The sequence below is a fragment of the Phocoena phocoena genome, chromosome X (genome assembly GCF_963924675.1).
Source record: "Phocoena phocoena chromosome X, mPhoPho1.1, whole genome shotgun sequence".
Classification (NCBI taxonomy): Eukaryota; Metazoa; Chordata; class Mammalia; order Artiodactyla; family Phocoenidae; genus Phocoena; species Phocoena phocoena.
Genome location: NC_089240.1, coordinates 43,603,378 through 43,619,452, shown reverse-complemented (window position 1 = coordinate 43,619,452; position 16,075 = coordinate 43,603,378). Strand labels below are relative to the sequence as shown.

Genomic DNA, 16,075 nt, shown 5'->3' with positions numbered 1-16,075 from the left:
ATGTAAATCAAAACCACAATGAGATATCCCAGCACAGCTGTCTGAATGGCTCTTAACAAAAAGGCATGAAATAACAGTGAGGATGTGGAGAAAAGGGAACCCTTATATTACTGTTGGTAGGGATGTAAATTGGTGCAGCCACTATGGAAGACAGTATGGAGATCCTCAAAAAAAAAATTAAGAATAGAACTGCCATCTGATCCAGGTATCTCACGTCTAGATACTTATCCAAAGACTACAAAAACACTAACTCAAAATGATATATGGACCTTTATGTTCACTGCAGCATTATTTACAATAGATAAGATATGGAAGCAACCTAAGTGCCCATCAACGGATAAAGAAGGCATGATACACACACACACACACACACACACACACACACACACACACACAGCCACACCAGCCATGGAGTACTACCCAGCCATAAAACTGATGAAATCTTGCCATTTGTGACAACAGGGATGGACATTGGGGGTATTGTGCTAAGTGAAATAAGTCAGGTGGAGAAAGACAAATACAGTCTGATTTCATACATATGTGGAATACAACAAACTATAAACAAACAAGAGAAATGAACAAACCAAACCAAACAAGCCTCCTCCCCCCGTAGATACAGAGAACAGAGTACTGGCTGTCACAGGGGAAGGGGCATGGTTGAGGGGAGGCAAAATGGGTAAAGTGGGTCAACTTTATGGTGATGGATGGAAACTCAATTTCTGGTGGTGAGCAAGTTGTAGGTATACAGAAGTAGAAATATAAAGTTGTATACATGAAACGTATATAGTGTTACAAAACAATGTTACTTCAATAAAAACTATATCGTAAAAAAAAAAAAAAAAAAAAAAACAACCTATCCTTGCACCTAAAGCAATTAGAGAAAGAAGAACAAAAAAACCCCAAAGTTAGCAGAAGGAAAGAAATCATAAAGATCAGACCAGAAATAAATGAAAAAGAAATGAAGGAAATGACGGCAAAGACCAATAAAACTAAAAGGTGCTTCTTTGACAAGATATACAAAATTGATAAACCAGTAGTCAGATTCACCAAGAAAAAAAGGAAGAAGACTCAAATCAATAGAATTAGAAATGAAAAAGGAGAAGTAACAACTGACATTGCAGAAATACAAAAGAGCATGAGAAATTACTACAAGCAACTCTATGCCAATAAAATGGACAACCTGGAAGAAATGGACAAGTTCTTAGAAAAGCACAACCTGCCAAGACTGAATCAGGAAGAAATAGAAAATATGAACAGACCAATCACAAGCACTGAAATTGAAACTGTGATTAAAAATCTTCCAACAAACAAAAGCCCAGGACCAGATGGCTTCACAGGAGAATTCTATCAAACATTTAGAGAAGAGCTAACACCTATCCTTCTCAAACTCTTCCAAAGTATAGTGGAGGCAGGAACATTCCCAAACTCATTCTACGAGGCCACCATCACTCTGATACCAAAACCAGACAAGGATGTCACAAAGAAAGAAAACTACAGGCCAATATCACTGATGAACATAGATGCAAAAATCCTCAACAAAATACTAGCAAACAGAATCCAACAACACATTAAAAGGATCATACACCATGATCAAGTGGGGTTTATTCCAGGAATGCAAGGATTCTTCAATATACGCAAATCAATCAACGTGATACACCATATTAACAAATTGAAGGAGAAAAACCATATGATCATCTCAACAGAAGCAGAGAAAGCTTTCGACAAAATTCAACACCCATTTATGATAAAAACCCTCCAGTAAGTAGGCATAGAGGGAACTTTCTTCAACATAATAAAGGCCATATATGACTAACCTACAGCCAACATCGTCCTCATTGGTGAAAAACTGAAAGCATTTCCACTAAGATCAGGAACAAGACAAGGTTGCCCACTCTCACCACTCTTATTCAACATAGTTTTGGAAGTTTTAGCCACGGCAATCAGAGAAGAGAAGGAAATAAAAGGAATCCAAATCAGAAAAGAAGAAGTAAAGCTGTCACTGTTTGCAGGTGACATGATACTATACATGTCACCTGAGAATCCTAAAGATGCTACCAGAAAAGTACTAGAGCTAATCACTGAATTTGGTAAAGTAGCAGGAAACAAAATTAATGCACAGAAATCTCTGGCATTCCTATACACTAATGATGAAAACTCTGAAAGTGAAATCAAGAAAACACACACATTTACCACTGCAACAAAAAGAATAAAATACCTAGGAAAAAATCTACCTAAGGAGACAAAAGACCTGTATGCAGAAAAGTACAAGACACTGATGAAAGAAATTAAAGATGTTACAAATAGATGGAGAGATATACCATGTTCTTGGATTGGAAGAATCAACATTGTGAAAATGCCTCTACTACCCAAAGCAATCTACTCATTCAGTGCAATCCCTATCAAACTACCAATGGCATTTTTCACAGAACTAGAACAAAAAATTTCACAACTTGTATGGAAACACAAAAGACCCCGAATAGCCAAAGCAATCTTGAGAACGAAAAACAGAGCCGGAGGAATCAGGCTCCCTGACTTTAGATTATACTACAAAGCTACAGTAATCAAGACAGTATGGTACTGGCACAAAAACAGAAATATAAAGCGATGGCACAGGATAGGAAGCCCAGAGCTAAACCCACGCACATATGGTCACCTTATCTTTGATAAAGGAGGCAGGAATGTACAGTGGAGAAAGAACAGCCTTTTCAATAAGTGGTGCTGGGAAAACTGGACAGGTACATGTAAAAGTATAAGATTAGATCACTCCCTAACACCATACACAAAAATAAGCTCAAAATGGATTAAAGACCTAAATGTAAGGCCAGTAACTATCAAACTCCTAGAGGAAAACATAGGCAGAACACTCTATGACATAAATCACAGCAAGATCCTTTTTGACCCACCTCCTAGAGAAATGGAAATAAAAACAAAAATAAACAAATGGGACCTAATGAAACTTCAAAGCTTTTGCACAGCAAAGGAAACCATAAACAAGACCAAAAGACAACCCTCAGAATGGGAGAAAATATTTGCTGATGAAGCAACTGACAAAGGATTAATCTCCAAAATTTACAAGCAGCTCATGCAGCTCAATAACAAAAAAACAAACAACCCAATCCAAAAATGGGCAGAAGACCTAAATAGACATTTCTCCAAAGTTATACAGACTGCCAACAAACACATGAAAGAATGCTCAACATCATTAATCATTAGAGAAATGCAAATCAAAACTACAATGAGATATCATCTCACACCAGTCAGAATGGCCATCATCAAAAAATCTAGAAACAATATATGCTGGAGAGGGTGTGGAGAATAGGGAACACTCTTGCACTGCTGGTGGGAATGTGAATTGGTACAGCCACTATGGAGAACAGTATGGAGGATCCTTAAAAAACTAAAAAGAGAACTACCATATGACCCAGCAATCCCATTACTGGGCATATACCCTGAGAAAACCATAATTCAAAAAGAGTCGTGTACCACAACGTTCATTGCAGCTCTATTTACAATAGCCAAGAGATGGAAACAACCTAGGTGTCCATCATCAGATGAATGGATAAAGAAGATGTGGCACATATATACAATGGAATATTACTCAGCCATAAAAAGAAACGAAATTGAGCTATTTGTAATGAGGTGGATGGACCTAGAGTCTGTCATACAGAGTGAAGTAAGTCAGAAGGAGAAAGACAAATACCGTATGCTAACACATATATATGGAATTTAAGGGAACAAAATGTCATGAAGAACCCAGGAGTAAGACAGGAATAAAAACACAGACCTACTAGAGAATGGACTTGAGGATATGGGGAGGGGGAAGGGTAAGCTGTGACAAAGTGAGAGAGTGGCATGGACATATATACACTACCAAACGTAAAATAGATAGCTAGTGGGAAGCAGCCGCATAGCACAGTGAGATCAGCTAGGTGCTTTGTGACCACCTAGAGGGGTGGGATAGGGAGGGTGGGATGGAGGGAGACGCAACAGGGAAGAGATATGGGGACATATGTATATGTATATCTGATTCACTTTGTTATAAAGCAGAAATTAGCACACCATTGTAAAGCAATTATACTCCAATAAAGATGTAAAAAAAGAAAAAGTATATAGTCCAATATGTTTTTAAACCTCATAGGGGAAATTTTGTATTTTAAGAAAGGAGTTTGGTAATTCATAGTAATCTCTTTTAGTGTATACAAGGGAGAGATGGGGGAAAGGAGGAAGGGTGAGTATTTTGGATCAAAGGGAGCTTCCTTTCTAGGTAGTGTTTATCTACACATGCCTTACTCCACTCCCAAATGAACAAGACTATCTCTGTGGGGTTAGAGATTAAGGTTAATCACACTGTAGGGCTTTTCTGTTCCCTAACAGTTTTTATTTGGTGAAAGTCTCCTAAGTATCAGATTTCCTTTATGAATTGAGAACCCTGCCCTACCTATGTCAGAGAGTTGTTATAATATGAAGCAGAACATTGAGGTCAGACCAGTTATTTTCCCTGTTCTCTATTTACATCATGGACAGTTAGCACATAACACAGTGATTACAAATTTAGAGAACTGGATTCATATTACAATAGAACAATCTAGCACAGTGGTGCAATCCTGAAAGAGCTGAGAAGAATTACTTCTGTTTTTTAATTGATTAAGCTAAGAAATAAGTAAACTATTAGTCTCTTATCTAGTTCATGATAAATAATCCTAGTGGAAATAATTAGCAAAAAATAAATTACTATTTTCTCTCAAATTGGCTAAGAAATTAACTGTTGGTCTGTTATCCAATTCCTACTTAATATTACTGGTAGAAATAACCAGCCCCAAATAAAATCAGTGGGTGAAACTGAACTCAATAAAACTTATATTTGCAAAATGTGCCCTGAGAGAGTTGGATTTAGAAAAATAACTGCCACAGAAGAAAACTTACAGTGGCAGAACTCTAATCAGAAAATTGGATATGGACAAAAATCTGATCAATGTATCAAATCTTTCTTGCCAAATTTACATAGGAAAAACACATTTGGCCCCTCCAAGAAAATCATTTCAGTGAGACAAAAATGAAAATGATTAGAAAGTGTTTATCTGTGCTGAGAGAAAACCAATCAAGGAAAATAAATTGACCTAATGATGTTTGCTCCAGGAAATACTCTTTTTTTTTTTTTTTCGGTACGCGGGCCTCTCATTTGTTGTGGCCTCTCCCGCTGTGGAGCACAGGCTCCGGACGCGCAGGCTCAGCAGCCATGGCTCACGGGCCCAGCCGCTGCGCGGCATGTGGGATCTTCCCTAACCGGGGCACGAATCCGTGTCCCCTGCATCAGCAGGCGGACTCTCAACCACTGCGCCACCAGGGAAGCCCCAGGAAATACTCCCTTAATGACAATTCATCAGGTTAGTAAAATTGTGATTACAATATGAATGACGAGGAACATAGAACATCGCAGGGTCGGAATGACAAACTATCCACAAGGTCAAAACAGCAGGCTCGGGCTTCCCTGGTGGCGCAGTGATTGAGAGTCTGCCTGCCGATGCAGGGGACACGGGTTCGTGCCCTGGTCCGGGAGGATCCCACATGCTGCGGAGCGGCTGGGCCCGTGAGCCACGGCCGCTGGGCCTGTGCTCCGCAACGGGAGAGGCCACAGCAGTGAGAGGCACGCGTACTGGAAAAAAAAAAAAAAAAAACTCAAAATGGGCCCATTCTTCAAATTGAATAGCTGTAAAAAGCATTATAATACATTTGTTGACCTAGTCTTCATACTCTCCCCAGGATGTACCAAGCAGCCACCTGGCAAGGTGCTTTGAGCATCTCAGAGAGAGTAAGAGTATAGATGTGATCACTAATAAGAACTGAGTATTGTTTGCTTTTGAAGATTATGGAGGACGGCCTTCATCTTAGCCATGTATTTACGGGAAAGAAGAGTTGACACTTTCCCCCTAAGTCCTAATTTGATGGTCTTCTCCAACTACAAGGTCTGCCACCCTTTCCCACTTTCTCAGATTAAACCACACATATTTCAAAAGATGTAGGGATGAGCATAGGGACTGAACCGACACAGGAAGAGCTTATATGAAACACTGTTGGGAGGGACAGCTTGCTCTAACCTTTTCAGATGGGCCATGATCACTGGGCACAATTTTGCTGGACTGAGATTTCTTAGTCTCACGTCTGGAGCGTTGGGGTGGTAGTGGCAGTGGCATTTCTTATGGATTCAGCAGCATCTATCCAAGGCAGGGCTGCAATCAGAAAAGGACTCTTTAAAACACCATTCACCAGAAATATCAGAATTCTCTGGAGATCCTTGAGAAAACCCAGTCTCTCTGTAGCATCCCTAGGAGAAAACATACTTTGATTTAAGCAGATCTGGGCTCAAATCTTGGTTCTACCACACTTAACCATGGGCAAGTGACTTAAACTCCCTAGGCTTCAGTTATCTCATCTGTAAAATGGAGATAAGTATACGTACCTCTGCAGGGCACTGTTCAAATTAAATGAGATACTCTATGTAAAAAGCTCAGTACAGTGCCTGCCACCCCCTGTGGGCACTGGGACTGTGGCCTAGCCCCTAGTTTGGCCTAGGAACACTGGGGACAAATTAACAGTTTTGCATTGAAAATAATCAAGAACATGACAGATCATATAGTATGGAGGCTCGCTGGTAGGGTTAATGTTCTTTAAAAGGCATGGGGTCCTGGCCACAGCAATTATAACGATGTTACAGAGAAGGCAAAAGAATACACTGCGCACACGCGCACGCACACACACACACACACACGTATGCACAATAGGCCAGAGGGTATTCAAAGGCTGCATTCAATCAAGAAACTGTAATCCAGTTCCAGACACCCAGTAAGAAAAAAATAAAATAAAAAGATAACAGCAGAAGGAACTAACTTGTTGAAAATCACTTGACATAAAAATTTAACAGTCATTACAGACCTTGGGAGAGTCCTACCTTCATCCTATCTCAGTGTGGGATCCCATTCTACATTCCTTAAATTTCCTTTAGTTTGTGAGTTCCCAATAGTTATGATATACTTATGTATCTTACAAGCAAATACATAATTAGGAGGAATCAGTTCTTGGATATCCAAGAGACCCTTCCCACTCAAATACAACTGCCCTTCCAACCCCACCGATATTCAGTGTCCAAGCTCAACTGCATTTGACAAAGAACAGACTTCCATAAGAGAGACCCTAAAGGCAATGCACCAGATACTTCAGGCAATGGAGATACAAACACAAGTAAATCATGTGTCTTACCCTAGAAGTATTCACAGGCACAGCTCTAACAGTAACATAAAAATATGACAAATGATTTAAAAACGGTAGATAAAAAGTACTTTAGAAACACAATGGAAAGTCAGTAATCTTGTGGGAGATTCCATCTGGACTTAAACGACAAAAAGGTTCCCAAGTAGACAGGGGAGCTTTCCAGGCAAAGAAAGCCTGAGCCTAGGCAGAGGGTTGAACATGCAGAGCACAGCAAGTTTGGGAACATCCTGCAGTGTGGAGTATAAAGAATGTGTTGGGGAGGAGTTAGAAAGAGGCTGCAAGCTAGGCTGGGGCCACGCTGGTAAGACTGCAGAGAAGACTGCAGTTTGAGGGGAAGGTTTAAGAAAGAAGAAAGGCTAACTTGGGCTTTGCTTTGGATGGAGAATATTAAACATTTTGTTGGCAAGGAAAAGTTAGTACAAGTATGTGCCTTCACATTTACTATGTCAGTTAATCCTCCCAACAAAACTGTGAGGGTAAGCAGGGCAAGTACAATTCTTTCCATTTTACAGTCTCAGATGAGTTAAGTGACTTACTACACAGGACAAATTATTAAGCAGCATAGAACATTCAGCTCTTTCCAGGGCTCTTTTCTAAAATACCATGAAGTCTCTCTGATCGTATGCAAAAAAGATTCCAAAATAGCCTACAGTCCAAAGTGAAAGGCCATAGTGTAGTAGTATGAGGAGTAATGAGGAGTTAGAATGAATAGACTTTTTTTAAAAGAAGCAATTGGGCTCCTAAATCAGCCAACTTAGCATCTTAGAGCCTCAGTTTCCTCATTCACAAAAGAGCTATACCACCTCTTACTTGCAGAGGTATTATGTGGCTCAAATGTAAATTTGTATGTGCAAAGCTTAACCTGGTACTCAGAATAAATGGTGCATCTTATTCTCCTTCTCTTCCTCTAAATCCAAACCTATTTTCCATCTCATCCCTCAAAACTCAGCCAAGCAGCAGTAAAGCTAAATTGAGTGAACCCACCCTTAACTGCACTGTATGAAAACCACTCACTCCACTATTATTATTCACACCTCATACAATTTTTTATGGATGACCAAAGACTCATGTTCTGAAATCTTTATCTTTCAAGTGGAAAGAAAACATCAAACTGGAGTCAACAGGCCAGAAAACTTTCAGCTGACGACATCACAGGCTGACTAAACCTCAGAGAAAATAAGGTTTTTCAGATGATGGTTATGTATCACCTTCATTATCCTGAACAATAATCACTTGCTTTGGGAGACACAGACACTGACTTAAGTAACTAATTTCCCTGCCACTAGGTGGGGGGAGGGGATTGACATCACCAAAAACATGCTTTCATAAAAGGACACTCTGTAGAACACTCTCAACTTGTACCACCTACAGAACCCTTAGCCTTACTTGGACAAAAAAATTAAAATCCTTTCTGCTTTCCAGACTTTCCATCTCCCCTACATACACACTGATGAGTGTTAAAGACTCCACTGGGCATCCCAGGGCTGGTGCTGAAACCCACACAGGGGCAAGTTGGCCTTTTTAGAAGCCCAATTGCTCAGAGTCCAAAACTGTAGATCAAGACAATCTCAGGAAACAGTAGCGACTTCTTTTTATATATAAAGGCAGGTTACAGACAGCAAGACACTGGGGAGAGAAAGCAGCATGGTGTCAATGAAAGCAGCACTGAGCTGGGAAGGATGCCTAGGGTCTAGTTCTAATCCTGCCCTAGCTGGCTGAGTGACACTGGACAGGTCCCTTTTCCCTCTCCAGGCCTCCTTCCCCCACCTAATAAAATGAGATAGTGGGACCAGAGTCTCGACATTTAAACCATGGTCAATGGACCAGCAATATTAGCATCACCTGGGAGCTTGTCAGCAATTTAAAATCTCAGTCCCCGAGGTAGGCCTTACCAAATCAGGAAGTGCAAGTTAATAACCCCAGGTGATCTGTATGCACTTTAAAGTTTAAGAAGCACTGTTCTAGGATTCCTTCAACTTCTGACATTCTAAGATTCCAAGAGGACCATAGCAGAGAGCAGTGGAAAGCCAGAGTTGGAGGGGTTGGAGGTGGTGATAGAAGAGAGCCAGTGGAGACAACAAGGGAGGAAGGACACGTTTCCATCTTCCTTCATATCCTTCAACCTGTAGTTCAAAAGGCATCCCTCAAGTAGCATTCTCTAGCTTAAATACGTCTTGTGGATGAAATTGATCCTGCACAGTTTCGCTTGTGAAAAGACGTTATGTAAATGTACTCTGATTCAGGCATGTGTACTGGTAGCTCCATTTAAAAGCTGGGACCCAGTTTTGGTTTTTTGTTGTTTTTGTTTGGTTTTTTAGGTTTGTATGTTTTTTTGCTTTGCCATCTCACCCACTAATACACACTCCCTGCCCAACCTCGCACAGGGCTCTCTCCGCAGACTGCTGACTGACAGGAAAAAGCAAAGGTTTCGTGTCAGGGATCCCATGCATCCCGGCAAAAGAAGACAGTGAGTTACAAGTGACTGGAGTGAGGCTCAAGGACCCACCCGCGTGCGACACAACCGAACATTCAAGCGGGCAGTACAAGTTCAAAGGCGCCTACCTCATATCGAGATTGAGGGCAGAAGAGGAAAGACCACGGACGCAGTCCTAGCCCAGGAGAGGCCCGGGAAATGACCGGAGCTCCGCGTCCCAGCAACTGGCGTCCGTCTCAGCTTACCCCGTGCTCTCTCCAATCAGCCCAGTAGCGAATTTTGAAAATTACAGCCCAGGAAGCAGAGCAGTGGTGATTGGCCAGCAAGGGCAAATCAGCGTGCAGTTGAGACTTGAGTTCGCCTAGCAAGGAGGGGCGGGGCTGGGTATTTTTAAACTGAACTCTGCAGCTAATTGACTTCACAGCGGGGCGTGGTTTCCTGTACCCCTGGTTGGACTGGGCTGGGCTGACAAGCGGGAGTGCTGGGTCTCTTTAAAGACTCGTTTTCATTTAAATAATCCTGCTGGAGGATGGCGAGAGCCGCTGCATTATGTAGTGAAGTTCAGAGCAATTAAGACATTAATATTAATAAGCTTTTGGGAATTCCCTGGCGGTCCAGTGGTTAGGACTCGCCGCTTTCACTGCCGTGGCCCAGGTTCAATCCCTGGTCAGGGAACTAAGACCCGCAAGCCGGCGCGGCGCGGCCAAAACGTGCCTTTGTGAGGGAAGCAGAGCAGAAATTATTGCCCTTATTTTATGAATAGCCCCCAAAGTGCAGAGAGCTAATAGTAGCTAACATTAATTGAGCGCTAGCTCTGTGCTAATTGCTATAATTTTTAAAATTGTTTTCAACACTGTCCAAAAAGGTAGGTACTTTTATTATTGCCGTTTTACAAACAACAAAACTCTAGCTTGCTAACTGCCTAATGTCACAATGCTACCTTGTGGCAAAGCAGGTAATACAACCGATATGCTCATTCATTTCATTCCTACATTAATTAATTCATTCCATTCCTACATTAATTCATTCATTCAACAAATAATTATTGAGCACCTGCTTTGTTCCAGGAGCTATATATATATATATATATATATATATGAGTAACTGACAAAAGACTTGAAGAGTGTATAGCCCTGCCCTGTCTTCAGAGGAGTGAAAGAGAGAATGGAGATGCCAGGAATAAAATCTAGGAATTCCTGCATATACAAGTTACTCTACCACTAAACTGCATCTTTACACTTATTATTAGTCCATTCTCCTTTTAGTATCTCATAGCTTCTACATTAAATGGAAAATAGTCACATGATCCCAGGCCCTCTTCTCTTTTTAATATCCCTAGGTTATCACATCCAGATCCATGACTTTAAGTAGCATCTAAAAGCTAGCCCTGAACTCCAGACTCATAAATCCAACTGGCTACTCCACATCTCCACTTGGATGTCTAATAAACACCTCAAACTTAACGTATTCACAACCTTCACCAAACCTGATCCTTCCTCCAATGTCCGCCATTTCAGAAACTGGTACCACATCAAGCCTGTTAATCAAGCCAGAAACCTGGGTATCATCCTTGATTCAAACTCTTTTCCGCTACCTTACCCTACCAAATCCAATCCTTCAGCGAGTGCTGTTGATTCTACCTCAAAAATATATTTTATATCCATCCACTTCCCTCCATCTCCACTACAACCACAGTCTCTCGATTGGACCACAGTCAAAAGCTTCCAAACTGCTCTCTCCCTTTCCAATCTGGCTCTTCTCTAATGCAAATACAATACAATATGATCAGTCTTTTAAAAAAAAAAAAGGTATCATGTCCCTCTCCTGCTTTTGTGGTTTCCCACAGAACTTAAAATAAAATCCAGACTCCTTACCCTGGCCTACAAGTCCCACCTATCTCACAAACCTTGTCTCATACCACTCTTTCTCATTTACTCCATTCCAGCCATAATGATCTTCTTCCCAAACTTTGAATACACAGAAAATCCCTCTTCTCGGGAACTTTGCACATGACGTTCCCACTGTCAGAAACATTCTTCCCTCTTTTCTTTAAATTACTTTATTTTTCTCATGCTTTAAGTCTCACCTTAAATATCCACGCTTCAGAGAGGCCTTCCTTGACCATGTTATCTAGAGAAGGATTCTTCTCCCACTCCTAATATTTTACCTCAGCCCCTTGCATTTCTTTTTTCTTTTAATTTTTATTGGAGTATAGTTGCTTTACAATGTTGTGTTAGTTTCTTGCTGTACAGCAAAGTGAATCAGTCATATGTATACATATATCCACTCTTTTTTAGATTTCCTTCCCATTTAGGTCCTTACATTTCTTTTAGAGTAATTATTGCTATTTGTAATTTTTTAACCTACCTCCTCACTCAAGAATGGAAGGTCCACAACTGCAAGGACCGCACCTATTGTGCTCTTATCTCCAGTGATTAGTATTAAGAAGAGTTCACATTTATCAATTGCTTACAATATGTTTGACACTGTTCTGACACTCACAACAATACAATGAGTTGTTAATGTCCCTGTTTTGCAGAAGAGGAACTTGAAGTACAGAGAAGTTTAGTAACTTGCCCAAGATCACACAGCCAGTAAGCTATTAGATTGGGATTCAAACCCAAGCAGTCTGATTCCAGAGACCAAACACATATGCACTACACCATACATGCCTCCTTGACAGATGGCTGGAAAATATTAATATTTGTTAACCAAGTAAAGGAGTATCTTCCTTTAAGGGTCATCGCTGTGGACAAGTGTCCCACTGGGATGCACTATAAAGTAAATATAGTATTAACACAAGTCACAAGTCTTCTTTAGTCAAAAGAGGAAAAGGTCCATCCACCAAAACAATAGCAACACAAAAATCACAAAACAAGCAATTTTATTTTTCCTGTTTCTTTCCACTTCTTCACAAAAACAAAAGAGTTATTGAGTAAAAATTATAATTTTCCAAAAATTAAAAATTTTTTTTCTCACAACCTTCAAACCTCCAGTGGACTTAACCTTTCCTTTGGGTAGCACTCAGAGGGAACCCTAAGAAAAGAGGAGACAGCCCTTTGACTCTACCATTTTCCAATATTTCCCTCCACCCAGGCATACAACCCTTTCATGAACTCTCCTTTCCCCTCCCCACTACATCCCTGTATTAAAACCTGATAGGAAAGATCTGCTCTTACCTACCTCACTTTTACATGAAAATATATTTCACATGGATCCAAGATTTAATTGTGAAAATGAAACCATGGAAATACTAGACAAAATATTTTAAAAATTTTTATAATCTTGCAGAAAGAAAAATCTTTCTAAACAGGACAAAAATCTAGAGATAGCAACAGGCTCAACAAATTTTAGTAGCTAAAAATTTTTAATTTTTGTTTGGCAAAACAAGTAAACAAAAACAAAAACAGGGTTAAAAAACTTAACAAACTGGCCAAAAACATTGTCAACATGAATGACAAAGGAATAATTTCCAAAATGTACAAAGAGAATTGCATGATCAGCAAGAAAAAGATGAACCACCCACCAAAAAATTTGACAAGAAAATGAACAATTAGAGAAGAAATACAAATGGTCAATAAACATAAAAATATGCTCAATTTCACTAAAAAGAAATGTAGATTAAACAACAATACATTGTTTTGTTTAGGACATTGGCAAAGGTTTAATAGATTAATAATAATTTCTGTTGGTAAAGGGGTATGTAAACAGGCATCTTTATTCATTGCCAGCAGAAATTAAAACTTCCACTAACTTTGGGAGGGTTAGTTGAAAATATCTAGTGATTTTTGTTTTCTTTTTTTGGCTGCATGGGGTCTTCATTGCTGCATGCGGGCTTTCTCTAGTTGCGGTGAGCAGGGACTACTCTTCATTGCAGTGCGCAGGCTTCTAATTGCAGTGGCTTCTCTTGTTGTGGAGCAGGGTCTCTAGGCATGCGGGCTCTAGAGTGCAGGCTCAGTAGTTGTGGCTCACGGGCTTAGTTGCTCCGTGGCGTGTGGGATCTTCCCGGTCCAGGGCTCAAACCCGTGTCCCCTGCATTGGCAGGCAGATTCTTAACCACTGCACCACCAGGGAAGCCCTCTAATGAATTTTTAAAGTTTGAACCCTTTTACCCAGAGATTCTGCTTCTGGTAATCTTTCCTACAAAAATACTTAGGCAAGTTTTCCAAATTTGAGAGAGACATAAACCTACAGATTCAAGAAGCTAAGTGAACCCCAAACAGGGTAAACTCAAAGAAATTCAAACAAAGACACATCATAATCAAACTTCTGAAAACTAAAGAAAAAACAAAACAAAAACCTTGAAAGCAGCAAGAGAGAAATGACACCTTTCTAACAGAGCAAAATTTTGTTGAATGACAATAGATTTCTTATCAGAAACCATGCAGGCCAGAAGAAGATGACAATATTTTCCCAGTACTAAAAACAAAGAGCTGTCAGCTCAGAATTCTATATCCAAGTAAAATATCCTTCAGGAGTGAAGGGGAAATCAAGTCATTCTCGGATGCCCCCCTTAAAAGAATAGAAAGTTTACAAAGTAGGAAAAATAGTAATAGAAGGAATCTTGTAACATCAGGGAGAAAGAACAGTGAAAAGAGTAAAAATACAGGTAGATACAACAGACTCCTGCTGATGCTGCTTTCTCAATTATGTCTGACAGTTATAGCAAAATGTATAACTGATATGGTTCTCAATGTATGTAGAGGAAATGTTTAAAACAATAATATAGATGTAGGAGAGTAAAGGGAGGAAAAGTTTCTAGACTTCCTCAAACTGATAAAATGTCAACTCCAGTAGATTGTGATATGTTGTGTATATATAATGTAACACCTAGAATATGCACTAAAAAAGCTATATACAACTCAACATCAAAAACACAAACACTCTGATTAAAAAATGGACAGAAGACCGGAATAGACATTTTTCCAAAGGGGAAATGCCGATAGCCAAGAGGTACATGAAAAGATGCTCAACACAGCTAATCATCAGGGAAATGCATAATAACTCAAAACTACAATGAGATACCACCTCACACCTGTCAGAACGGCTATCATCAAAAAGACAACACATAGGGCTTCCCTGGTGCACAGTGGTTGAGAGTCTGCCTGCTGATGCAGGGGACACTGGTTCGTGCCCCGGTCCGGGAAGATCCCACATGCCACAGAACGGCTGGGCCCGTGAGCCATGGCCACTGAGCCTGTGCGTCTGGAGACTATGCTCTGCAACGGGAGAAGCCACAACAGTGAGAGGCCCCCGTACTGAAAAAAAAAAAAGACAACACATAACAAGTGTTTCTGAGGATGCTGAGGAAAGGGAACCCTAGTACACTGTTGGTGGGAATGTAAATTGGTGCAACCACTGTGGAAAACAATATAAAGTTTTCTCGAAAAACTAAAAATAGAACTAACATATGACTCAGCAATTCCACTCCTGGGTATATATCTATTTAAAAAATAAAAACACTAACTCAAAAAGATAGATACAAATCTAAACTGGAAAAGAAGAAGTAAAGCTGTCACTGTTTGCAGATGACATGATACTATACAGAGAGAATCCTAAAGATGCCACCAGAAAACTACTAGAGCTAATCAATGAATTTGGTAAAGTTGCAGGATACAAAATTAATGCACAGAAATCTCCTGTATTCCTATACACTAATGATGAAAAATCTGAAAGAGAAATTAAGGAAACACTCCCATTTACCATTGCAGCAAAAAGAATAAAATACCTAGGAATAAACCTACCTAAGGAGACAAAAGACCTGTATGCAGAAAACTATAAGACACTGATGAAAGAAATTAAAGATGATACCAACAGATGGAGAGATATACCATGTTCTTGGATGGGAAGAATCAACATTGTGAAAATGACTATACTACCCAAAGCAATCTACAGATTCAATGCAATCCCTATCAAACTACCAATGGCATTTTTCACAGAACTAGAACAAAAAGTTACACAATTTGTATGGAAACGCAAAAGACCCTGAACAGCCAAAGCAATCTTGAGAAAGAAAAACGGAGCTGGAGGAACCAGGCTCCCTGACTTCAGACTATACTACAAAGCTACAGTAATCAAGACAGTATGATACTGGCACAGAAACAGAAATATAGATGAATGGAACAGGATAGAAAGCCCAGAGATAAGCCCACACACATATGGTCACCTTACTTTTGATAAAGGAGGCAAGAATATACAATGGAGAAAAGACAGCCTCTTCAATAAGTGGTGCTGGGAAAACAGGACAGCTACATGGAAAAGAATGAAATTAGAACACTCCCTACCACCATACACAAAAATAAACTCAGAATGCATTAAAGACCTAAGTGTAAGGCCAGACACTATAAAACTCCTAGAAGAAAACATAGGCAGGAC

General features: G+C 40.0%; 1 protein-coding gene across 1 annotated transcript in view; it reads right to left on the bottom strand.

Annotated features, from left to right (window-relative positions):
* The window catches only part of CCNB3 (cyclin B3), a 61,695-nt gene extending 55,504 nt beyond the window's left edge, over positions 1-6,191 (bottom strand). The window contains 1 exon segment of the mRNA XM_065901025.1: positions 6,096-6,191. Coding sequence (XP_065757097.1) covers positions 6,096-6,191 — 96 coding nt within the window.
* Positions 6,192-16,075: the final 9,884 nt, after the last annotated feature.